Genomic DNA, 26,623 nt, shown 5'->3' on the forward strand with positions numbered 1-26,623 from the left:
TCGCATTTAAAAGAAGGCTTGGTATGCGTAGGCAAGAAAGGAATGCTGCTTTCGAAGGCTAATCAATAAAGACAGCGTGTCTGCACTGGCAGCGGAGCTTGCTCACTGGCAGCACGGCTACGCAAGATTAACACCTTTACTATTTTGTCAAAGGATGGCGCCGTTGAAGAAAATCTGTGATATATCGCTGTTACTGCGTGGTTGTTTTAGTACTTTAACGAATGAATAAAATGTTTGATTCAGTATGCTGAGGGGCTTCTTTCGCAATTCATGTTTGCACAATCACGAGGCACAACTTACACACAATTGCGAGCAGGAAGTACCAAGGCATCCCTTTTTTGACAATGACGTCATACGAGCGACAGTAGGCAACTGCGAGTCCTAGAGGAAAAAAAAAGACAAAAAAACGTACAGTGTTGGAGACAACACTTGACTCCCGCATTCACAAATATGTTTTTACGCTATATCGGCGGATAAAAAAAACAGGAGCTTGGCAATAGGTGAAGATGGCCAGCAGATGATCAAGTCATCGGCATAGAGAAAAACTTCATTTGTTATTTGAATCTCAGCTTCATATCATGACGTAGGAGCTCGTGATTCATTGAAAACATCCTAAAGATAATACGTAGTAATACCATCAACTCTCCCAGCTGTGCATCCTTCTGATGGGAAATATTGTGCGCAAAAACAAGACAATTCACCAGAACGAGAGAGACAGGACGTTCTGGTGAATTGTGTTGTTCTTGCGCACAATATTTCCCATCAGCTATGCACCATCTCGCCGAATTTCAAGTTTTGTTAAGTGCATCCATCTGCATGCTGAAGAGGCTAGAAGGAGTTATGACCCGAATATTCTCAACGATATTTTTTTTTGTATCACGTTGCAAAAATATGAATACGTGAAAACGATTTGATGATTCACTAAAACTTTAGTTTCGAGATAAGGTAACCGCAACGGTTTGAAAAAGATATGCGTGTGCAGTGGTCAGAGCCTTACTAAGCCTAATACATACTTGTGGTCTAGTTGGTTAGGCACGATGGGATATGACAGCAGCCATCAAAACAAAGACGGCACTGAAGAAGAGACAAGTACAATTGCTGTATTTCAACAGCTGAATCTGTTCTCTGGTGCCGTCTCTGTTCGTACCTGCGCTGCCATATCCCATCGTGCTTACTATACGTATAGTTGATGTGTTGTAATAAAATGTGATATGCCCCTGACCTTATGCGTGCAATGAGCACTTAAGTAGACAAACAAGACAGCCAGCCAAGGGATCAGCTTACCAGGCACGGCAATGTCGCCGTATCCCAGAAACATGGCGTTTCCAGGACACACGGCCGACTCTCCCGGAAAGAAGTGTGGAACTCTCATGAGCACGGGCAAGTCTTGCACTCCCATGGCGACGCTTTCCATCACGCTCACATCTTTCTGTAATAACGAGGCAACAAGAGGCATTAGACGCACTTAAGAAATGACGGGGTGCATCGCGAGCGCCACCTCGTGCCCTCAGTGTGGTTGGATAATATATTTAACTAGTGCACGTGCATACTGACAAGACAACTGACCTCGTTGAATATGATATGTCTAGCCGCATAAAGTGAACCTACGTGTAATGAAATGGTGAGGTTTCGTCGGACCAGGAGTGCCACTGGAGCCGACGTTTAGAAAAGAGGCCTTGTTTTTGTCAAGGCAACAAGTACCACATTTTCTCGCACATAACCCGCACCAAAAACCGGGAAAATGTTCCTAAAAAGTGTAGGGGCGGGTTATATGCAGGGGTTATAGGCATATTTTAACGCGATAGCCTTAAAGAGCTCGTTTGGCAGAAATTACGGCTGTCGGCGTCGGCGTCAGCGTTGCCCGTGACCGAAAAATCGACAAAGATGAAAATAAAATCAATAACAAAAATTTTTGGTTCGAAGGAGAATCCAACCCACGCCGTCTGCGCGGCAAGCAGGTGTGTGTCCTACCACAGAACCACGCCATTGCTTGTAAGTGCTACGAAAAAAAAAAACACTATATGAATGTCATATAGTGGTAGGAGTCTTCTTAACGCATGTAATATTGCGTGGAAGAAGCGTAGAATCGCGCCAGGCGTCAAACCTGTAAATTGCGCAACGAGCGGTATGCTTTTAAAGGCCCACCCATTACAAAGCGCTCAGACATTTAATCATCATCAGAAGCAAAAGCATCAACAAAGTGAGCAGCCGCCTATGTTCGTGTGTTGCCTTACGGACGCATAGTGGGCCCTTGGCTGATTCGCAAAATGAATAATTATGCCATATATAGTGGGCACTTAACAACTGTACTTGCAGTAGGTATTCTAAGACACTATACGAAACGGCCAATGTTACGCGCACAGTCGTTCGTTTCCTTACGGCACGGTTGAGGCATGCGCCGAGAACCGAAGCGAGGCTACTGAGCCTAGCCATCGAGGAGGCGATGCGCACGGGGCCCGATTACGCTATCGCGCTCTACTCTTGAAGGCGAAGCTCAAGCGCCTTCCAAGGTCTATGTCTTTGTTTTTGTAGATTTAAAGTCAGGGGTGCGGCTTATATGCGAGTTTCCTGACCGCGCATTTATGTACCCCTAGCACACTCTGGAACCCCTCTCTCAACCTCCGCGTCACGCCCACTTTTCGCTCAACGGTCTGTCTCAAAAAGTACATCACAAGAGGTATACTTAAAAATGCGTATATATAAAATGCGTGCAGTTGTTTATAAGAAAATCCACTTCACCGATATTCAGACATATTCCTGCGATTAATCTTCAAAATACTATTAGGCACTATACACGGGTTCCAGCTTATTCATTTCAGGAACCATTTGAGGAAGTCCTCTTTTGTTAGCGCTTCAGCAGCGCTGCTGTTACCTCTGCAATTTTCGCTCGTGTACCGAAACACCGCCTCAGAACCATCAATTTGCATTTGGGCAGCAATAAATGTCGCAGGGGGATCAACCTGGCAAGCAGCGAAGGTGTTCCACTAGAGCGACGGAATTGCGTGCCAAGACCTTGGACACTTTTAACGAAGACAGCGCATAGGCACTACTGCGGTGGAAAATGCAGTTACCCCCTTTCGAAAAATTTGTTCGCACGTAGTCATTCAGACGCTTCAAGAATTGCACGCAAGAAGCTGCATTCACGGTTTTTACTTTGACGTACAAACACATGGCCTACAATTACATGGCAGTGGGAAAAATAAGATCACCACGACCTTCGTCCGTTGCTCGCATTTTTTTCATAATTTTTTTTCGACCGGGCTGAATATTTCTTTGTCGTCTTCGCTCTGCGAAATTAAGCTTGATTTCGTATGCGTAAATATCAATTTAATTTTCGGTAACGACCCTTTGCCAGAATTCCCTTGGTACGAGAGATGACGGGAAGACAATCGCAGTCCGTTTATTTTGTTGAACATAGTCGAAACTTTTCCTCGTCAGTCAGCATGGAAACTACCTTGGCGCAATTAAACCTGTTTTATTTCCTAAATTGCAGTCAGAATTGAGTGAACAAACTTTTTCGAACCAGTGATTCTGCTGCAGTTCTGACAGTCATACGGCCGCCACTGGATACGTATCAAGAGCATGCGATCGATGTGCCCATGGTTTGATGAGGCGGGAGGAGTGTCCTATACACGCACCACTAACGGTATCTTTGCAACCTTCCCAAAACGCTAGACTGATTTAATACAGTTCTCCCACCCAGGGTGTCTTTTTCTGCTAGATTCGATGGACTCCAGTGCGGCTACTGCCCAGTTTACGAAGAAATTCGATACTGATAATTTATTTGGCTCTTTAGTTGATCCCCATTGTCACAAAGGGACAAAGGCGATTGACTAAAGATCACACGAGTCGCATTTGTCGCACAGCAACTGCATGCGTGAAATTCTGCCTCGTCATACACCAGTCTTGCTCGTAACTCTTAATATAAAGGTATGTCAACCGGAGCTATTCTGATGAGGACAAAATGATAAAACACCCGTGTGCTTAGATTTGGGTGCACGTTAAAGAACCCCAGGCGATCGAAATTAATCCGGAGTTCCCCACTGCGGCGCGCCTCATAATCATGTCGTGGTTTTCGAATAATAAATAAATAAATAAATAAATAAATAAATAAATAAATAAATAAATAAATAAATAAATAAATAAATAAATAAATAAATAAACTCGGAAGCAATCTTTTGTAATTTCTTTGGGCCGTAACTAGCGTTTGTAATGCAGTCCTTTACGAAGGGTTCGCAGCAAAGGCCACATTTTCTTAGCTTCTGGCTGGTTGCCCGGATGTCTCATTTGAGTGCCCGCATAGCGGCACTGGCTTTTGGCCTAAGTTCACTTGAAGGCTGCTGAATATGGGAGCTAAAACATTTTATGCTTAATAAATAAAGCAATTATCGAATCGTATATTTTCGATTGGATAGAGCGGCTGTGGCACACTAAACCCTGTAGTGTTGTCTTGCCGAGTCGCAGCGTAAGCACTTCGGACAGATCACACAGGAGAGGAAAGAGATCATAGTTCCTCTTCTCTTTGACAATAGGTTGTAACTGGCTGCCAGCATTGCCGCGTTATCATTCGAGCTCAAGAACGAAGCGCACTTACTGTAAGTAAGGATGTGACGAACACCATAAATATGTCGTCGAAGAATAGGAGGACGGATATCAACGTAATTATCTGCAAGGAAATCAAAAAATGAAAAAGAGAAGTAACTTCTTAGCGCATGTGACCTATAAAATTGTTATAAAGTGGATAAGATGAGCAGCGCAACTCCTTTCACTTCATCTGAATTTCTTGATGTCCTTACTACTTGCTCAGTAAATGAAGAAATCCTTGAAGAGTAGGTGTTTTATTTGTCGAGCCTGGTGGCACACTTGTCAGTGCCCCGTTATGAAGGGGACGCTCATAGCATCCATCCGACAAGGGATCTTGTCTCTTACAAGGCAGCAACCGGTTGCTGCTTTGAAGAAGAGAAGACCACTTGTTGAAACGTTGCCTCCAGCGACACCCCCCAGTTCAATAATTTTTCATCTCTTCAAGTCTCCCTTTCCTCATGAACGTGTGCCTTGCTCAGTAAATGCTATTGCGCCGTTTCATAATTACCAAGGTTAAATCCCTACCTATCTATATATCTTCTGATCGGTGAGATAGACAGCCAAGAGATCGAAATCCGCTGTTTTCCTGCACGCATGGGGTCTGTCGATCCATCTCGGAAGAATTTAAACGATATGGCTGACGCAGCTGCGCAAGGACTTACTATCCGTGCACTACGCTACTAGGATACCCAAAAATGTGCAGGGGGACAACAGGGACCGATTACTTACGTATAATGAAGTCACGAAGCATTACTACACGAAGAGAAAGAATTCCCAGGGACGTGCGCTAAGCTTAACGGAGCACAGGCGGTGACTGTGAGATTGCTACAGACAAGAATTTATCCAAGTCCAAACTTTACTAGCAAGATATATCCAGGGAGAGAGTCACATGTCAATTGCGAGAAGTGTAATGAGATCATTACTCTGGATCAAATGCTTTGGCAGTACACTGTGGCTTTCACAGACTGTGACAAGGAAAGGGATTGGTACAGAAGACCCACAATAGGTTAAACCTTACTGTCCCGACGTGGGAGCTGCCTGGGTCAGTCTAAGGGTTGATCTTCAGGACCTGATTGAAGGCCATCATACCATACTTGGACAGACATCGGAGTTTCATAGCTTAAGCTGACGAATAGCGAAGTCCTATGCATTTTGCCGAAATTGCGTAATCCGCAAGTTTTAAGAAATATGTCCTTAAAATTTGTGACGAACAGCATCAGTATTCCTGATAACACTAGATAGCGCTACATTTTTCTACAGTGTTGAATAGTGTTAAGTGTTAACTGGACCATCTTGAGATGTCCCTACCTTATGTAATCTGAAATAATCTTATCGTTCTAGAAACTTCATTGCATGGAAACGAATGTGAAAACGCTGCTTTGAGGTGTTGGTAAAAAGCCAAAAAGGTCTGCAGTTAGCAGTAGCCACAATGCACTGCGGTCATTGTTACCATTGAAGGCTAGTTTGGACACATCAAACTTCGAGTGCTTCAAAGAGTATCACAGCCCAGAGTGGGTTACTTTATACAGAAGCTTATCAGCATAGTTCTTGTCCAATAGCATAGACAATGACACATTTTCAAGACAAAAGGCTTTAGAATGTTTGTTGAATGGACAGAGTAATTAGAGAATACGGCATGCCCGTTTATGCTTGCCTTGAAATTTGGAAAATGCACGCATCGCAGGATGTTGATGGCGAAGCTAGATCCCAGAAAGTCCTGCAGAATCCAGGCGTGCTCGGACTTGCGGAATACAATCCATACGATGGGAATACACACGGCGAGCCATATCACAATATGGTGCCGCAGTTCCATGCTCCGCACGAAGCACGGGAACATGAAGTTGGTCATCCTGATCAGGCGACGAAGCAGAAAAGATGTAAGCACACGAAGAACATAATACATGTGTGACATCAAATAGCGTTTAATTGTTCATATTTCTACTTAACAGAGAATGCACCTTAATTGTTGATACGCCATAACTGTACAGTGTGCACGAGCCAATAACATAGGATCAAGGAGCTGCGCTGTATCTAACAATCTGAAGTTAATTGTCATGGCTTTTATCCCAACTCGGACTTTAAAATTGCCTTAGCTTGTGCTTTGTTCACGCATCAGAGCGTAACGTTTAGTATAGACGCTGCCGTGTGCTTAAGCAATTGATCATAACGTACTAAAATTATTCAGGACGGATCGGTCGTCTGCATTGCTGTCAGTCTGAAAAGTGATCATAGATATATGTAGCATCGAAAAGTAAAGCTTACCGCGTGCTGGCGCAAGGTATAAGAAAAGCGATGCAGTCAAATATGATGACCAGTGACATCATTGAGCCGATGGCAATGCAGCCGACCATTATGGGCCCTGCAGGGCAACAGAGGCAGATAGATTAGTGAGCGACATAGGGCCTGCTTAGTCGAATGTAACGTGCCGGCGCAGTTACACTGCCTCGGAGCTTCCCCAACATTGTGTGCGAAAAGCACCTGTATGGATGAAGCTCCTTTCACGCTTTTTAACGTTTTTATTATATAATTGAAGTGCGGAATGGTGCGCTCGCAACTGCTGGTGGTGATACATGATATTACAAACATTATTTTGTTATTGTTCCTTGTTTCTGTTGTTTCATACATCTTCATTCAGCTGTTCCGAAGCCATCAAAATGCGGAGTTCAATTCCTACGTAATAGCCAGAGAAGTTTGACTGTTTATTGTTTTTGTGAGAGTTTATATGAACAAATAAAATTAATAAAAATATTCAAACAGGCAAGCAGTCGCATGGCCAGTAATAACAGCGCCTTCACAGATAATAAGCTGAACTCAGTGTTGTCCTAAAACTTACGAGCTTGTAAAAACAAGTTCTGCAGAAATGACAGCTGTTCCGAAACGGAATTGTAAGCGAGAGTACTGCTCCCTGTTAAGATGATTTATGAAGTAGCCGTGTTCGTGAATTAGTCCACTGATTAGATTTTGTGCAGAACTATGCAGTGTTGAACACAAGAGGCCCGAGTGTCTCGGAGGAAGTGAACACTCACATATCTTGCTGAAGAAGTAGTACAGCACGAGCAGGTTGACGGCTATCGCGAGCACGAACAGTGTGACGAGATTGCAGCCGAGCGGGCACTCGCCGAAGTAGCTTTCCTCGTTCAGCGCCTCATCGTCGGAGCTAGGGAAATCGTCGAAAGGTTTGGGCTGATGGCCGTGGCGCGAACGGCTGCGCACGACATCGTACTGCTGCTGCTGTTGATGCTGCTGGCGCTTCTGATGCTTGCGCTTGTGCTCGGAGGTCGCCACCGAAATCGTCGTCGCCAATCCCAGCGAGGTGTTCGATGGTACGGTGAGAGCCGCGGGTACTACGTCCAGATCGGCGTCTTCGTTCAGCGGCTGCTCCTCCTTTGGCTTGATGCGCCGGTGCAGCGTGAGGAAGCTGCGTGGTCAGCATGCACGGCTCGCGTTTTCGTATCACCCAGCAATTGAGTCATGTGCGCTTGATACGCCCTTCGGCCAACCAATTCGCAATATTCGAGCAAAAGGCCGCCGTTGAACAGTTCGCATGTATCTGAAGGCACCCGCCACGGTGTGGTCAAGCGGTTATGATGCTCGACTGCAGACCCGAAGGTCGCGGGATCGAATCTCGGCCGTGGTGGTAGCATTTCGATGGAGGCGAAATGTTAGAGGCCCGTATAATTATATATGTGGTGCACGTTAAAGAACACCAGATGGTCAAAAACTCATAGGATGCTTGAGCTTCGCCTTTAAAAGATAGAGCGCGGTAGCGTAATCGGTCCCTGTTCGCATCGCCTTCTCAATAGCTAGCCTGGCTTCGCTTCCAGGTGGATATATCAACCGCGCCGCAAGGAAAGGAACGTCTGTGCGCGTGTAAACTGGCCGTTTCCAACTATCCTGGAATGCCTACTGCAAGTAGAATTGCGAGGTGCCCATTACGGCATGCTTCTTCCTTTCTCGAGTCAGCGAAGTAACCACTACACGTCTGTAAGGCAACATGCGCGCCTGCATACTTTGTTGATGCTGTTGCTGCTGATGACTATTAATTATACCCGTGTTCTTCGTAACTGGTGGGCCTTTATACCAACCACTCAGCGCAATTCACAAGTTTTGACACCTAGTGTGATTCTACGCTTCTGCCACGCAATATTGCACGCGCTAAACACTCCTCAGATTATATGACATTCATATAGTGTTTTTTTTTTCTCGAAACAATTTCGAGCACAGGCTTGGCTGTGTGGTAGAACACCTGTTTGCTACGCAGAAGTCCTGGATTCGATTCTCACTTGAACCGAATATTTTTAGTTTGTTTATTTGCATCTAACTCGGATTTTCGCTCACAGACAATGCTCATTTTTCGCTCACAACCAGCGACGCCGGCGCCGACGCCGACGCCTAAATTTCTGCGAAACGTGCTCTCTAACCCTATTGCGTTAAAATTTCCGGAGCTATCCACTACGGCGTCCCTAATAATGATTCCGTGGTTTTGGGACGTAAAGTTCCAGCAATTATTATGGATATCAAGGCACTCTGTTGTGATTCACAATCTAGTAGCGTAAGGACATGACACACATAAGTAGAACGAAGCAGTGATGAATCTTTTTTCTCTCCGGTCTTCCTTCTTTGCGCTATGCTACTGCATGAATGTATTTCACCTTCAGAAGAATTGACATTTAGTGAATTGTTAGTGGTTGAAGATTCGGGAAATAACGCAGGACAGAGTTTTTCTGTGCTGTTCGTCAACGTGTACACGGCCTCGTCAAGATCTATACGAACTTAATATTAATATCTGGGGTTTTACGTGCCAAAATAACGATATGATTATGAGCTACACCGTAGTTTAAGACTCCAGATATTTCGACCATCTGGTGTTCTTTAAAGGGGCCCTGCAACGCTTCATCAGCATGGTCAGGAAACGCCGCCGATCGGTAATCTAAGCTCCTGAGATACGCGAGCCAAAAATTATAGCGCAGGTCGTCGCCTGGAATTTACAATTATTTCTCAAAGTCAGCTACAAATCGTTCTCTCTTCTCTCGACAAATGATGCCATAAACCCCAATGACCGCGCCATAAACCCAAAGTCCTCGGCCATTGGCTGATTTGAGCATTGTGAACTGCATATTTACCGTGCCCACCGCGGTGTGTTGCCCCATGCCCGCGCGTTCGCTCGCGATCATACTGAAAGTAAGCCGCGCGTTTGAAGAAAAAAAAAAAAAACGAAAAAAGTGCTCAAGGTCATAATGAGCGCTTACGAAGGGACGCATTTTCTTGCCTCCGTGTCATCCTCTCTTCGTGCGTAGCTTTCAGCGCGCTCGCTAGTATGAAAGCAAATAGAGCGAGAGAGAGAGAGAGAGAGAGAGAGAGAGAGATAGAGAGAGAGAGAGATAGAGAGAGAGAGAGATAGAGAGAGAGAGAGAGCGCTTGAAGCGTGCGTCAAATCCCTGTAACTACACTCGTGCTTGGCGGATTCTTAACATTTTTGCGGCAGTTGATTCGTGAGACAATGAGCTCTTTTAAGGATGCCATTTGACGATTACTTGGAGACGTGTTGCAGGGCCCTTTAACTTGCACTGCCATCACGCAGTATCCAGGCAGCTGCGACGCCTCTCCGCAGCGGATCGCGTGGCCTGACGTCACGCCTTCCACACTTGCGCTCCGGCGGCTCAAGGTCATTGCGACGCGATGAATGTCCTTAGGAGACATAGTGTAGTAGAATTTTTGCTTTAATGTATCGATGCTTCGAGTTGTTATTCAGGGGCTTTGCCCAACGCGCGGCGCGACTGCAAAGACGGAGTGGCGAGGTTGTACGAATTGAGGCAACGCATGGATAACACGCCGGCAACGCTGCCTGCCATGTGAGCTTTCGCTGCGCACTAGTTTCCAATGTTAAAGCGCAGCGCATGCTTCTATACTCTGTTCCAGAAGTTCCGTGCAGCAGAGCCAAGGCTACACGACCCTCGAACGCAGGTTGTTGCGAAGCGAGATGTAGTGCCCCATATACGTAGCCCGTTGTTTGTCCTCATGACTTTTGCAAGCGGTCTCGTCGGAGGATTTTTACTTGAAGGCTTCTCTGCGTGTTGTAGCTGTGCTTTGTATGACGATTTTGTCGCATTTTCTGTGTAAAACAATTTTTGTGGCTCCATGATACTGAAGAAAGAGTTCTTGCTTGTACGTGTTATAACATGCAAATGACGAAAGAAATAGCGCTGTTGTGGCTCGTATGTGTTATGTTTTTACTTATAAAGTACGAAGGAATGGTACGACACTGTCTAAACTTTTATGAGTAGTCCGCACAGCCCGAGCGTCCACAGCGCCGCGGAGGACCCAGTCTTGGGTTGTGATTAGTCCGCGGTGGCAGATTTGGTCACGCCTTAGTCAAAATGGCGGCGCCTGGTTCACCTGTGCGATATCGTGCAAGTGTCTCGAAGACGCGCGCTTTTACGGTGCCGAGGAGAATATTTAACCGCTTTCACAATTACAGCTCATCTCACTGCGCAGTTGCACAGTGTCCCGAGACCCTCCTGCCGCTCTCGCTGCAGCGCTCGCCGCTAGCAGACGACAGGGCGCGGAAGGATACACTTAGATGTGCTCGCCCTCCTGATTGGTTGAGAAGGCCTGTAGCTTCCACAGTGCTGCACGGAACTTCTGGAACAGAGTATAGTGTGGACTTGGCAAAAAGAGATATCTGAAACAAAGTGAAACTAGGCTGTTCATCTTCAACAAGGTCTCGCTACTTAAAGCTGGACTGTATGGTGGCAACCATACTAATCAATTTCGGTCTACGTATTCAAAGAAAACTAGCTTCAACGTACAATGTTCTTACTGATTTGTCGGCCCGAAATTACGCTTGCAAGAACGCTATCTATTATAGACAAACTGCATGCAGGCCTATGGAACTTATATAATTTATTCATTTATTTGCATATTACCTGTGGCTTGAATACCAAGCAAGAGGGAAAAATATTGCGCTCTTAATTATATGTTTCTGGTTATTGGAAATAGTATTTTTTATTGCTCAATAATAAAACCATCATAATATCGCTCTAAAAAGACAGGGCGTGCAAGCACGGACACAAGAAAGAAGTCAGGGCACCACAAACGCCGACTAATAACTGAATAGATGCACAACGGCGGAAAAGAAAGAAGGCACGAAAACTTATCTGCGCATGCCCATGCAATAGGCGAACCTATCAATCCGGCACGCGTGGGGGCCTACGCGAAAGATAACTGTTAAGGCACGCGTAGGGACCTACGCGAAAGATAATTGTTAAGGGCACGCGTAGGCCCCCACGCGTGCCGGATTGATAGGTTCGCCTATTGCATGGGCATGCGCAGATAAGTTTTCGTGCCTTCTTCTTTTCCGCGTTGTGCATCTATTCAGTTATTAGTCGGCGTTTGTGGTGCCCTGACTTCTTGTGTCCGTGCTTGCACGCCCGGTCTTTTTAGAATGAATACTTACCAACTAGCTCAGCTCTCTGTTATTACAATATCGCTATTGTTATATTTGACTGCAAGCTAAAATTTAACTTTTGGTCACTTTTAGCTCGAGTTCTGGCTCCTTCTCAAATCTTCCCAACGGCAACCCTGGCCACAGCGCATGTCTTTGCATTACGCGCGTGATGCTGCATTAGTGTCCCTCACACAGTTTGTAGTTCACTGTAACACGGTGTCGCTATTGAGCTAGCACGTACAGGGTGACGGTTCACGCTCGCAAATTTTTGTGGCGCCGTGAAATAGGCAAACCGGAACGCGTGTCGTGCTTACAGCAGCTTCCTGGTGCTCCCGGCCCAGAGCGCTCCCACAGCCACCGTAGAGCAGGCCAAGACGCACAGGACGATCCAGCTGGGTGTCATGTTCACGTACACCAGGTACAACTTGGCTGCGGGACCCATGAGCACGCTCCCATTGGCTGCCGCCGCCGACCACTCCGACATGTTCTTGGGCTGCAACAGGAGGAGATGAGATGTGCGGGTTTACGTTCCACAAAGCGACCGCCACCGTGGCAAAGGAGCTGGGGACGCGTGTCCCGACAACGGGAAGTTGCTTGCTTGAATCGCAAAGAGGCTGGATAGCTTAACACGACAACTTCCAGAAAATAGTCATACACCTAATTTGCCTGAGACTATCCACTGGAAAAAGAGGAATAAGCAACATATACAGTGCGAAAAGTCCGATTTGAAATCTAGGATTACACATGGAGGGGCCTTTGACAAATCCTCTTGGTCCATGTGCTAGCATCCTTCGGTGATCACGGATACGGATGGCATTAAGGCAGTTGACATGCAAGAATAGGCTTCAAATCGTCCGCGAGCTACACGAGCACTAGGCGCACGTGGCGGAATACAAATACTCTTAAGGTGATGCTTAGTTAGCATACTGCACATGACGTTGCGCGTTGTGAATGTGCCCGCGCACGGTGTAAACGGAAACAAGAAAGTAGTGCCGCTCAGCACAATACTGTCCTGTCTTTAAGACGGTAAATTACAGCGCATATTGTGTACTTTTTAGGATCAGCTCATAGAGTGCATTAAGTGCACGAACCTTTTCATAGAATTCAGCTAGTCCTTTGATTTGTATACGTATCACATCTGGGCTGCCCCGTGCTTGGAAGTTTGGACATTTACGTTTAGATATGTCGCCATTTTAGATGAACACTGCAGAATGTACTCTTATAGAACTCGTTCTTGGCGTAGTCTGTTAGATATACTTGAAATTAAATGGTTGCGCGAAAAGAAGACAGGTTCACATGGAATGGTACGAGGACAAGCGCTTGTCCCCGTACACTTCCATGTGAACATGTCTTTTTTTTCTTTTTTTGGCGCAACCCTTTAATTTCAAGTACTGCAGAATGGGTACGCGACCTTGTAAAATAGTTTTGGTGTATACAGATATTAACCTATGAGCAAGCACCGCTTATTACTATTCTCGCCTCGACAAGCATTATACAACGCCTTTGTTCTCGGTGGGTGAAGGGACATCACCGTCTCGACATCTACCGAATGGGGTGTCGTTCTACCGAATGGGGTGTCTGCAGATCGGCATAATTTGTGATTCGTGCAGCGCACGAGCGTAAACGTTGAAATAAGCAAAGTTGTGTCCTATAGTACAAAAACATAAGGACTACGTGGTTACGCATAGCGCACAATAAAAATACATACAATTGTAGGGATTTCGTCTAGTCGCACACAGCTATTTCGGGAATGCGCCTAGAACCAGCAATATTTCAGTCGGTGGCACTTTTTCTACACACAAAAACAATAATATTCTTGCATTGTGTTTGGACTTGCATTTTCTTTAAAACAACTCAATACCTCAAATAAGAGTCTAATAGTTTGTATACAGATATTTGATTCCTGGTACGTACCTTGAACTTTTCCACTGTCTTCAGCTGCATTTCGGCAAGGATAATGTCTTGGCGTGGGACCAAGACATCCGATTCGGGTGTGAAATAAGCCAAGTGAGGCTGCGTAAGGGGGTAAGAAAGATCGAGATGCATTATTAAGACCGAAAGGCCCTTAATTCAAATAACTATGTAGTGATAGCAAGGAAATGGAGCCCTACATAATATTTCACAGCAACCTAAAAAGTACACGGCTTCAACTTATAGAAATGTGTCAGGAATTAACCAAGTAACCAGGGTAAGAGTAGTTGTTAAACTGTAGTGATACTTTTAGATGTGAAGCATCTTAATACGGAGTTCAATCCGGTGGCGGTGGTGGTGGTGGTGTGCGGCGTGACCACCCTTACTGCGCATGTGCAAGCCCTCTCCACACACCTCCTCTCCCCCTCCACTCCCTCTCCCATTCCCCTCTCCACTTCCCCTTCCCCTCACCCTCTTCACTTCTCTCCCCTGCCCCCTTTCCCTCTCCCCCTCTCCCCTCTCCTCTCCACTCCCCCTCTGAAACGCGGGCTCTACATGCCGAAACGCTGCTTCGCATCGCCTCAGGTCCCCTTTAGCGGGAGATGGTGTGATTATTACCAACGTGTAGTTTGTGTGATTAGCGAAAACAAAAGAAAACGAGATTCGAGCCTGTTCTTCTAAAAATTTGTTGTGCAACGAAGACTAAGCTGGATGTTTCAAACCTTCCAAGCTTACATGAAACATACGGCAAGTTTACGAATAAAATGTTAACGTTAATGGCAACGCACGTGTGGCAATAGTGAAAGTGTAGAGACAAAATTTTTAGCCACGTTTGCGTTAATAACAACACGCGCAGCAACTTATTCGTAGTTTAAAGCTTGGCTCATATAACAAAAATACACGTTGAGAAAAGTACGCAGGAGAATCAGGCTGGTAAAAAATTACGGGCGTTTTCTGCTGTTTGCCAAAAGTGCTGCAGCTGAAAGCGTCGATAAGTTCCCACGTCGAGGCCTAATCACAGGCTATAGCATTTTCAACCTGTGGTCTTACAATTTAAAGCTGCCTTCTCTTTCAGTTGCAAAACAATATTTCCAGCTCCTTCCCTCGTTATATTTTTCGTTTGAATATAAAGTGCGTTCAGGCTGTAACGCTGAAATAGAAGATCAAGATCTGTGCACGGTTGCTTTAGGATTATTTTTAAACAATCGAAAACTTTCACTCAATTGATTAAACGGCGCACGCAAAAACCTCTTGCACACTTTCCGCATTATCGACCACGTTTATTAAATAAAGTCAGAATAACGCTTAAAGGGACAGCAACGAGAAAAGCAATTTTTCTCGTGTTTGTATATTACTCTTTCACGATACCAAAAACCTCACGCTTGCTGCGAGAAGCGAGGAAACGCGCAAAAAGAAAATGCGGATGGTGACGCACCAATAGCCGTGACGTCATAGATTTTGACGGCGTCTACTTGGGCGTACGCAGTTCCTAATCGGTAAAAATGAAGTACATTGACTTCTGAGGAAGCCAGAGACTAACATACCAAGGGCCAGGAAATTTATTTCAGCCTAGGTGGCCAAAATAAAAAAAAAAAACACTTCGAAATCTTTGACGTCACCATCGGAGATTTCGGTGGGAAATTTAAAAGCGATACTTTTTACATTGTTTTTCTCATCTATTCAGAAACCTATGGCGGTGAAATGAACGCCACTAGACTTTTCAGAGTGTAATTTATCAGTCTAAACTAATTTATTTTATCGCTTTAGTGTCCCTTTGAAGCCCCAGGCTGCTTCCTTTGTAAATGGGTAGTTAGTGCGGTTTGACACACGGCACATAGCCTTAATCAGAGGATAGGTTGTTATGTAGTTAGGCCCGTGGTAGTTTCTTCTGGCTCATTACCGTCATAAAGAGCGCGACTGGTGTAGCGAAAGAGGTGCGCGTGAACGACGCGACGAGGAGAAATGTTGCGAAAGATTCTGCATAATTACCTTCAGTACAGCAGAGTGAAATGACAGGCTATTTATGTCCCCGAAGTCATTTCGCCGCTTATGTGTATCATCAATATATAGTTAAATCGTGTTAATAATTACATGCAGTACAAAAGAGCGAAACGGCGGTGTATTTAAGCAACGTAGTCGTTTTACCGCTTATAAAATATCATCCATAAATAGTTAAACGTTAATACTAATTACATTCAGTACAGCAGAGCAACACGGCGAACTATTTAAGCACCCGTAGTCGTTTTACCGCTTATGAAATATCATCCATAAATAGTTAAACGTTATTGCTAATTACATTCAGTACAGCAGAGCAATACGGCGAACTATTTAAGCACCCGCGGTCGTTTCACCGTTTGTATGTACGTATCATCCACAGTTAGGTAAACGCATAGCGTGTCACATGCGCTCACGGTTGCGCAAGGTCTTTCTTTCTTTGCGCTGTAAAGCAGTGAAACAATGGTTACCTACACAAGTGGCTAAGCTTAAGCGAATCGCGAGTGCCCGTGCCGCTGAATTCCATCTACCATAAATTTTCCTTTTGTGACAGCCATTCATTTTACTTAGACAGTTCTTTATTTCATATTCTTTTGTTTTTTTTTTTTTGTTTTTTGGTATCCGCAATGTGCTTCCTTGCATGAAAAGTAATTTCCTCGAGACCACAGAAGCTGTCCACTTACAATATTGTTGTGCGAATACTGCACGCTCTTGTAAGCGTTATCATGATCTTATTTTTCTCTCATTGCTAACGCTTTGTTCGCATGTTCTACCGTTGACTTGCGTCAGCGTAATTTATATTTTCCATACTTTGTAACGCTTATATGCCTACCCTCAGTGTATTGCTTACATTATGTTGCCTCCACAGGCTTCTCTTCACCTACGATTTCATTACTATAGTTCTCAGCACCCCTCTCATTCAAGTGACACCATGTGCGAGGGCTTACAAATGTATATGAATGAATGAATGAATGAATGAATGAATGAATGATGAATGAATGAATGAATGAATGAATGAATGATATGTGGGGTTTTACGTGCCAAAACCACGATAGGATTGTGAGTCACTCCGTAGAGCAGGGCTCCGGAGAAATGGACCATCTGGTGTTCTTTAACGTGCAAAGGCATCGCAGAGTGCACGGGCCTCTAGCATTTCGCTTCCGTCGAAACGCAACCGCCGCGGCCGGGATTGAACCTGCCGCTTTATGGTCAGCAGCTGAGCACCGTAACCACTGATCAACCGAGGCGAAATGAATGAATGAATGATGTCAAATCGGTTCAGGCGTACCTTGAGATCGAAATTGCGAGCCACGACCAGTGAGTAAGCGTGGGCAGAGAGTGCTTGCGAGAAAGAGGTCTCGAAAGGGCACGGGTTCTCGTCCTCGGGAAGCATGAGGATAACATGCTTGCCAGACGACTTCTCCTGGCCCATGTCACAACTCTGGTTTGCGTAGTGGAACACCGCTTCGCGGAATGACTGCGAAATAGAACGAGGCATGTCCACAGAAGAGTCCCACTGCACACACGATGAAAGCTCAGCGCAATTCGGTCTGAGGTCCGCAATGTGCTTTACTGATTTACTGTACTTTGCGCGCTTTTGTAAATTTTAATAAATTTTTGCCGGGTACTACTGCGCTACCCATGTGGTCGTGACGTATTACTGCGGTTCTATAGCGGTTTCACACGACGTTGTGTCGGTAGAAAAGTGAATTTAAAGAAAAAAAATGTCTCACGAGATGCTTTATTCTATGCAAGTCTATCAAGCGCGATAAAAGCAAAACAAAAAGTATATAATATAGTTGCAGTTTCACTGAATGGCTGCAGTGATATATAAGATTTTTCAATAAACATCCCTAACCCGCCTAATACCAGAAAACTAAACGTGTTCAACAATATTGACGATCACGCACTGTACAGATGCGAAGCTATTTGAACTTGTGACGCTGCATGCGCTTTGTTGGTGACTTTACTTGGAACTTTGTTAGTAATATTAATTATTGCGATTTAACGTCCCATAACCACGGTATGATTATGACAGACGCCGTAGTGGAGGGCTCCGGTAATTTCGACCACCTGGGGTTCTTTAACATGCACCTACATCTAAGTACACGGGCCTCGAGCATTCTCGCCTAAAATCGAAAATGCGGCCGCCGCGACCGGGATTCTCCGTGACCTGCGCGTCAGCAGTCGAGCACCATAACCACTTGACCAGCGTGGCGGGTTGTAACTTGTTTAGTAATAGCGTCGGTGACTGTCACGATGACAAATGGCAATGTAATGGTGCATTCTCTAGTAACTGTCGCATGCGCTCCTACAGAACTGGCACAATGCGCAGTGGGCGGTAACTGAAAGATGCCGCAAACTTGAATAACTGATAGTTTGGTGGATAGGGCGTTAACCATCAAATCGCAAGGACACGACATTGTATTACTTTGGTGTGTGTGATCGAATGTGTGTATTGTGATCTAAAGGCAGGTTAGGGAACCTCGGATGAACTAAATAACGACGGATTTCTTATGAAATCAGAAGGTTGCTTTCTGGTGTGAAATTCAGCTATCATTAGGACCGACAAAAATTACAAAAAAATGTTATAAACGCACGTCATTTTCTTTGTACGGAGGTCGCTTGAAACGGGTCGACACGAACGTGCAGTGGAGAGACTCGGATCCCGAGGCATCGCGAAAGCGAAAGACCCCAAGCACCGGATAGCCGAAATTCTGGAATAAAAGATTTCAATAAAAAATCAATCAATCAATCAATCAATCAATCAATCAATCAATCAATCAATCAATCAATCAATCAATCAATCAATCAATCAATCAATCAATCAATCAATCAATCAATCAATCAATCAATCAATCAATCAGAGTGCAGTGTCATCATTACAATCACTGTCGATGCATGGCAGCGATCTCTCTGAGCGATCGAGAATTGTGAACGCCGAGTACATCCTACATCTACAAGTTAACCAACATCTTCACAACACCTAACTGCCTAACTGCACAACACTGAGACGGCGACGTCCTTGTTACCTTCCGTCGCCACGTGTTTTTTTTTTTTTGTCCCGCTACGCAAACTAGCATTAACGCTGAAGCGTCAACACTGAAATGAAATGTGAGGTTTTCAATGCTTAAAGTATGGTTATGAGTCTAATAATGTGAACTTGTTGGCTAGTTGGTTGAACATCCTGAAGCAGGAAACAGCACGATAAAAACGAAGACGAAGCAGAGGAACGAACAAATCACACGAAGCAGTACTTCGTGTGGCTTGCTCGTTCCTCTGCTTCGTCTTTGTTTTTATCGCGCTGTTTCCTGCCTCAAGATCGTTACGAGGCTCGCCGTAGTGAAGGACTTCCAGATCTTTAACGTGCATCTAATCTAGGCACACAGGCGTTCTTTTATTTCGCCTCCATACAAATGCGCTGAATCATGGCCGAGGATCAAACCCGTATTTTCGTGCTTAAAAAGCGCCGCACCTTGGCTGCTAAGTTGCCATAGAAGGCCAAAGCGGTGAAGTTTCAAATGGTGGAGATACCTGATTACGTCTTATTGCTCGCGAAAGGGGCGAGGACAGTATGTTCAGAAGATATGAAAAACCACCACCACCATCATCGTTATCGTCGTCATCGTCATAATATCAGCCTGACTGCGCCCACTGCAGGCCTCTCCCATGTTTCGCCAATCAGCCAGGTTCTATGCTTGCTGCTGTCACATAATCCCCGCAAACTTCTTAATCTGAACTTCCCACCTAACTTTCTGCCTCCCCACCCGCGCGTTTGCCTTCTCTGGGAATCCCGTCTGTTACTCTTAATGGCCAGCGGCTATCTTGCCTACGCGCTACATGCTCTGGTCGTGCCCATTTCTTCTCGATTTCAACTAAGATGTCCGTAACACCCGTTTTGCTCCCTGACCGACTCTGCCCTCTTCTTGTCCTTTAACCCATATATGCCCAGTGTCCTACATATTTTTTTATTTATTTACATAGTTCCTGCAACGCCGTAGCGGCATTACTGCAGGGGGGTATACATAGAAAGTCAATATGGTTGGTAACATTTCTGCGATAAGACACCAAACATAGTGAAAAATTGAATTATAACAACATATAACAATTAAAATAAAAAAAATATTTTAGTACAATATGGCACATGACAAACAGGTACAAAAAGAGAAATACTCTTGTCACAATTTCAGAACGATGAGAAAAAAGCACTGTTGTCACTCAAGTTCACTATACCTTCGGGAAGTTCATTCCAGTCTCTAATTGTTTTTAAAAAGAAGGAGTTGGCAACAGTAGTGGTTTTGAATGCGTATTCTCGTATTTTATGTGAGTGTTGGCATCTTGTGGAACGATATGTTGGCGCTAGTAGGTATTCCGACTTATTAATTCCTGTTAGGTTATAATATATACTATGCAGAAGTTTTAATCGAAGTTTCCGTCTTCTAGATTCTAGAGTTTCCCAGCCTAATGTGGCCTTTATTTCTGACATACTAGCGAATGGGTCGTAGTTGTTGCTGACGAAACGGGCTGCCTGGTTTTGGACTTTTTCTATTGCTTCTGCAAGATACTTTTGAGCCGAATCCCAGATAACACAAGCATATTCAAGTATAGACCTTACATGAAGGAAGTAAACAGTTCCTTTCACCTCTTTTGTTGCACAATGAAAGTTTCTACGAATAAAAAACAACATTCTACTAGCCTTTAAGATCATTTGGTCTATGTGTCTGTTCCAATGGAATGATTCTGTCAAGTAAATTCCTAAATATTTACACTCAGGCATTTTTTTGACTGCCTCGCCATCAATACTGCATGTGCACTGGGTTTCTGAAATGTTCTTTGCAAAGCTGACGTGGTTGCACTTCGAGATATTTAAGCACATATTCCACGTGGAGCACCAATGTGTTACTGTGTTTAAGTCATCTTGCAATAATTCAGTGTCTGCGATTGAAGTAATGTGACGGTAGATGACGCAATCGTCTGCGAATAATTTTATGCAAGATTTTATGTTATCTGCTATATCATTTATATAAACCAAAAATAACAGCGGACCTAGAACGCTACCTTGTGGCACGCCTGAAGTCATGTTTACATTGAAGACGTTTTAGAATTTAAAACAACACACTGTTTACGACCACTTAAGTAATTCCGGAGCCAGGTTTGCAGCTTAGCATTAATATTCAATGAAGCCAGTTTAGTATCTGACAGATTATGTGGGACCGTATCAAATGCCTTGCGAAAATCGAGAAATAATGCATCAACAATGTTGTTACGGTCAAGCGCAATCAGTACGCCATGCTGAAATTCAGTTAGTTGTGTGACGCATGAACGACCCTGCCGAAATCCATGCTGGGAGTGGGCAAAAAAATGAGTAGATTCGAGATATTTGAACAATGCGCTATAAATAACGTGCTCTAATAATTTGCAACAGGTTGAAATTAATGATATGGGACGATAATTTTGTACTTGCTCTTTGCTTCCTGCCTTCTGCACAGGAACCACATTGGCTGTTTTCCAATCCCTTGGAATAACGCCGGTGTCTAGAGACAACTTGTACATTATGCATAAATATTGTGTAATAATAACGTGACACTTTTTAAGTACATGAGATGATATACCTTCAGGCCCTGTAGCCTTAGAGGTGTCCAGAGTACGCAGCAGACTATCCAAACCAGTTTAATCGATTTGAATTTCCGCCATTTCATTGCCAATATATTTTTTAGAAGGTAGCATTGGAGAGTGTTCAGTCCTTTTTGAAAACACTGACTGAAAATAGGCGTTAAATGCTTCAGCTTTCTCCAAGTCATCCGTTATAGTTTTTTACTCAGCTAAAATGTGAGGGATAGCTGTGTCATCTTTTCTGTTGCTCTTGACGTACTTCGAAAAGAATTTTGGATTACACTTGAAGTCTGTGTTTAGCTTGTCAAAGAAGAAACGTTTTGCCTGTTTTAGTTTTAACTTAAGCTCTTTGTTTACAATGTTGAGCTTTGTTTCATTTACTGCTGTTCTGTTTTTAAGAAACTTTTTTTGGGCATTGGCTGCTTTCCTGGCAAGTTTGCGTATCTCAGAGTTGAACCAGGGCTTGTGCCTCTTTCTGCATCTTAAGCACCTCTGAGGTACGTACATATTCACCAGCTCTGTAATCTTGTCACGGAAAATTTGCCACAATTCATCCATGCCACATGACTCCGATATGCATAAAAAAGTGGGATAATACAAGACCAGCTCTTTGGAAATGGCATCAAAGTCCCCTCTGTCGTACATGAAAACATTTTCGAGGGGTTTGCTTACACGCAGGTATTCTAGAAACGTTTAACTCCTGCAACAACGCAACTATGATCACTAATACCTGGGCATACATTTGTGTGAACAATAACATTTTCATCATTGCTTAGTAAAAGATCTAGTAAAGCGTTAAACCGTGTTGGTTCGTTCACATATTGCTGTACACCATAGACGCTCATTAGTTCTGAAAAGGCAGAACAATTTCGATTTTTCTGTGGGGCTGCACAGTCGGAATCCCATTTCATCTCGGGCAAATTCGAAATCCCCTCCCAGTATTACGCAATCAGATATTTGCGATAGCATGTCGGAAAGTTGAATTAACGATTCATTGTTGTGGTCAGGTGGGCGGTAAAACGATCCAAAAACGATGTTGTTACCCTGGGGGAATTGGACGCGGCACCATACTGATTCAGTTTCATTATCAAAAACAACTTCTTGGCTGGCAAGGCTACTTGAAATTAAAAGATACACGCCACCACCATGCCTGTTTCTATCTTTACGGTACACTGTAAAACCTGGCGGAAATAGTTCTACACCCGATACTGTGTCGTGAAGCCATGACTCGGTACCCATAACGATTTGCACTTTCACCGTTTCAACTAAGATTGTAAATTCATCAATTTTGTTTTTTAGGCTTCGACAAATTGACCACCAACAATACTGGTGTAAAGCTTTTTGTGACGGTATCTTTCCCATTTGTTCTTAAGCTAGAATGCTCACGTCATTCCCGCCCAGATATCTGAGCATGCGCCCGAAGAGAAACGTGCACGTCAGTATCCCAGGCAAATGCTTGTCCATTGATTACCAGCTTATCGTAACTTAAATGCACTCGATTTTTCTTGTCGAGCTGTTTTTCTTTACTGTACTTCCAACATATAGGACGCACTGTTAAGCTATAGCATCAAGCAGGCCTCAATGAGGCCTGCTTGATGTGCTGTAGGTGGCGCTAGTCATGACCTAAAGAAATAGCGATGTTAGAGTGCATCAAAGAAGCGTCCTATATCTAGGACACTGGGCATATATGGGTTAAGGTTACACCTTAAGGTGCAACGAACAACTGGACTTATCCAGCGGCCGATAAATACATAGAGCGTGCGAGGCGTTAGTGCTCACCGCATCCTCTGCAGATGTGCCTGCCTCGCGCTGAGTAGCAACGAGGCCTCGAGCAGCAATAGGAATAGCCTGGGAGGCGAGGAGACGCGCATTTCCCCGTCGAGGTGGCCGTGGGTCGAACGGGCCCCATGACGTCGGGGCGCCGCGAAGATGCCCTGCTACGGCGGCCGCCTGCGAACCATTGCGATGGCGATAGCCGTGGAGATAATGACGTGTCTCGCGAAGACGTGCACGTGCAGAGAAAAAGAAAGAAATATACAGGAAAAGAAGAATGAGAAGTGACGCATACTCTGTCACCCAAGCAGCATGTTGTTCTAAAGATCTGCGTCTACAATTACATTTTCATGTAAGGCTCCCAAGTCGTGTACTTAAGTGGGCCGCTAAGTGCGGTGAGGCTGCTCTCTAGCCGAGCAGACGCGGATCACTTAATGTGCTCCAATAGACAGCTTGGTGCTGCTTCGTTGGTTGGTCGGTTCCCAGAAGAATGGTTCAGCCCACTACGGGAGATCGACCATGAATCGTGCGGCAGCATATTTCTGATAAAAGAAAAACGAAAAATGCTAATAAGATAATTTGTAGGCCAGCGAAAGTATTAGGGTGCTTTTGGTTTCTTTATTGAACGCTGCTTCGTGTCAGACATAGCAGAGAACTTGGTTCACTTCGTATGGTGCCCTGCTAGACAACTTCGGCAATGCGTATGTAGTTTTGGTGGTACGCACCTATTTTTGGTAAAAATGGGTGCGTACTACCAAAATGCGATGCATGAACTCGCATCATCCAGTATGGATTCGATCCCATGCCTAGTGACCCAAGTCAGCTGATAACTTTTGTCAAGGGTTATGTGCCACTGTTTATTTTTCGAGGTTGTCCAACCATCCAGAAGTGCTCAAAGTAGTTAAAAAAAAGCTTTCACTGAGGAGAAAAGTGGACGACGCGAGAGGAACGCGGTCGCCATCCGCTGGACGTCGGAGGAGTGCAGAGCGATGGGACTACGCCCTACATCGTTGTAGTACACTGAAGCGATAACGCCCTATCCGCACCTTCGCGTCGAGCGCAGCCGTTTGATGGATTGCCCTTGCAACATAGTTGCAGCCAGTATGCTAGCGGTAGTTGGAGTTGCTAGCGGTGTTTCAAATAAGGTGCAGTGGTTTCAACAAGCTGTACTACTCTGTCGAGGTACCATTCGGCATCGGCGTTTAAAAGCGAGATTACTAGTTGTTCTGTTTTCTGATGCGTCCATTCGGTTGATGAATGTTTTGATGAGTCTGAGTCCGAGAGATTCCGGTTGAGGAAAGTTTTCGTGAATCTGAGTCCGGCTGAGGAAAACTTTTGTGAGTTGGAGTCCGAGTGAGCCGTAAGCGAAAGCGTAGTTTACTGAATCTGACGTGAGCTCCATTTATATTGCCGACCTATGCTGTCATCATAACTGTTCAACGATAAACTAATAATCCATATTAACGGAATGCCCCGTCGTGGGAGTGGACCACTTTTACAGGAAAGGGAAACCAAACTACTTGTTTTTCATGAGTGTAGCGCAGCGAATTAAAAAATAGCGCCGGGGTACTGTCATGTTATCGAGCTAGAGATACTGCTTTGAAACACCTATCCCACAACCGGATGACATCGATGTCACAGGTGAGGTGTGCAGCAGCCCCGTAAGAGTAGCACGAAGCCTAAGCATTCGATTCTATAGCCATCCCATGACGCCTGTTAAACAACGCAAGACTTTATGTGTTAGGTTCACAAGTAAATATAGCAATGTCAGAGGACTGCACTATCAAGAAAAGACTGAGAGGAACGACACACTCGAGAAACTTTAATGAGGACGTCACGTTACGCACAATTTTTTATAAAGCTTGATTTTCAGCGACAGCAGAGTATTTCTACCGATGGTATGGATGTATATCCGCCGCTGGCACAGAACGTTATTCGCGCGCTGCTGCAAGGTATGAAGTACAGTGCCTCAATGACATGAGTCCTGCAGTGCGCCCTGTTTGTGAATTCAGTGCTCGCTCGCTCGCTCTCACTCTCTTCCTCTTTTTCGTTTCATATTCCTTCTACTCTTACAGCCGTTTAGGATAGCGCGTCTGGTTGATCTCTATACCTGCATTCATACATAATCATTGACATCATGGATTGAAGCCCACATTGTCGACGACAACCGCAGAAAGACCACACTAAGACAATTTTCGGCTGTGACCGCATGTGCATGCACGATGAGGGTTATGAGTGTGCGTGTGTCTTCTTTTCTCCTTCCTTTTTCTTCTCTCTATTTTTCTGCTCCCCTCTTCCCTCCCCCCTGTGTAGGGTAGCAATCAGATCCAACCTGGTTGACCTTCCTGCCAATTGTTGACCTTTCGTTCTCGGCTGCTGACCCGGCATGCGCACCACCACTCGTCTTCACTGCAGACGAACCGACCAGGCTGCGCCTACTCAGAATGCACCAATACTCAGAGGCGTACCGTTCCTGTAGGTTTTGCACCAACCGCCATCCCAGAAGTGTCACTGTGGACACTGCGTAAACCACTGGTGCGCCTTCAAATACATGGGGTTCCGACGAATCACGCGTTTCTTGTGCTGGTCGCAAGCAACTCACCTTGGCATACTTGACTGAGCGATACAACGACACTATACACGTATACAATGATGGTACTGTGACTCTGCGCTTTTCGACTGCCGCTTTTTTGATCCCTCAGCTGGATATTTCCGAGCAGCACAGGTTAGACCATCAGTAATCTTCAACAGCAGCAGAATTGGTTGCTACACGGGAAGCTGTTCGATCTGTATGCGACCAATCACCACGCAAATGGACAATACTCTCCCATGCAAAATCCACATTGCAAGCCCTTCATTTATGTTCAAGAAGAGGACACTATTACGTGTTGGCTTCCGAAATCATGCAGGCATTCAATCTCACGCAACGGAATAGTCGCTGGGTCATCTTCCAACGGGTGCTTGGACCCTCTGGCTTGGCAGGGAACGTGCCAGCTGATGCTGCAGCCATAGCCTCTGTGGATAAGAGCGCCGTTCTCGTAAAAATTCTGTATTCGCGAAGTGACATGAACTCTTTGTTCAGAACGCTTATGCGAGAGTTCACAACAACTTACTGGTCTAACCCAGGCTACAGGCATAGGCGTCTGCGGGAAACAGGCCCTCACATGACTTTTTGACGCCCGGCTAAAATAAAGCGACGCCACGCAAGTCTGCTGCACCGGATTTGACTAGGTGTCGCCTTCACTCGGCTCTACGCGGATCATACAGTCCGAAGTGTGAGCGCTGCCAAGTAGATGAAAC

The 26,623-nt window shown here is 44.9% G+C and overlaps 1 protein-coding gene and 1 pseudogene across 1 annotated transcript; both read right to left on the minus strand.

The window, feature by feature from the left end:
* Window positions 1-268: 268 nt before the first annotated feature.
* LOC119393939 (signal peptide peptidase-like 2B) lies at window positions 269-18,649 on the minus strand. Its single transcript, XM_049415992.1, has 10 exons — window positions 18,538-18,649; window positions 17,226-17,414; window positions 13,946-14,044; window positions 12,346-12,524; window positions 7,611-8,002; window positions 6,847-6,943; window positions 6,218-6,434; window positions 4,595-4,666; window positions 1,285-1,429; window positions 269-381 (listed from the first exon to the last, which is right to left on the minus strand). Exons 2-10 carry the CDS (start codon window positions 17,367-17,369, stop codon window positions 269-271), a joined length of 1,458 nt encoding a protein of 485 aa, XP_049271949.1. The 5' UTR covers window positions 17,370-17,414; window positions 18,538-18,649.
* A 3,523-nt stretch (window positions 18,650-22,172) lies between these two features.
* LOC125758621 (uncharacterized) lies at window positions 22,173-23,421 on the minus strand (annotated as a pseudogene).
* Window positions 23,422-26,623: the final 3,202 nt, after the last annotated feature.

The sequence above is a fragment of the Rhipicephalus sanguineus genome, chromosome 5 (assembly GCF_013339695.2).
Source record: "Rhipicephalus sanguineus isolate Rsan-2018 chromosome 5, BIME_Rsan_1.4, whole genome shotgun sequence".
NCBI lineage: Eukaryota > Metazoa > Arthropoda > Arachnida > Ixodida > Ixodidae > Rhipicephalus > Rhipicephalus sanguineus.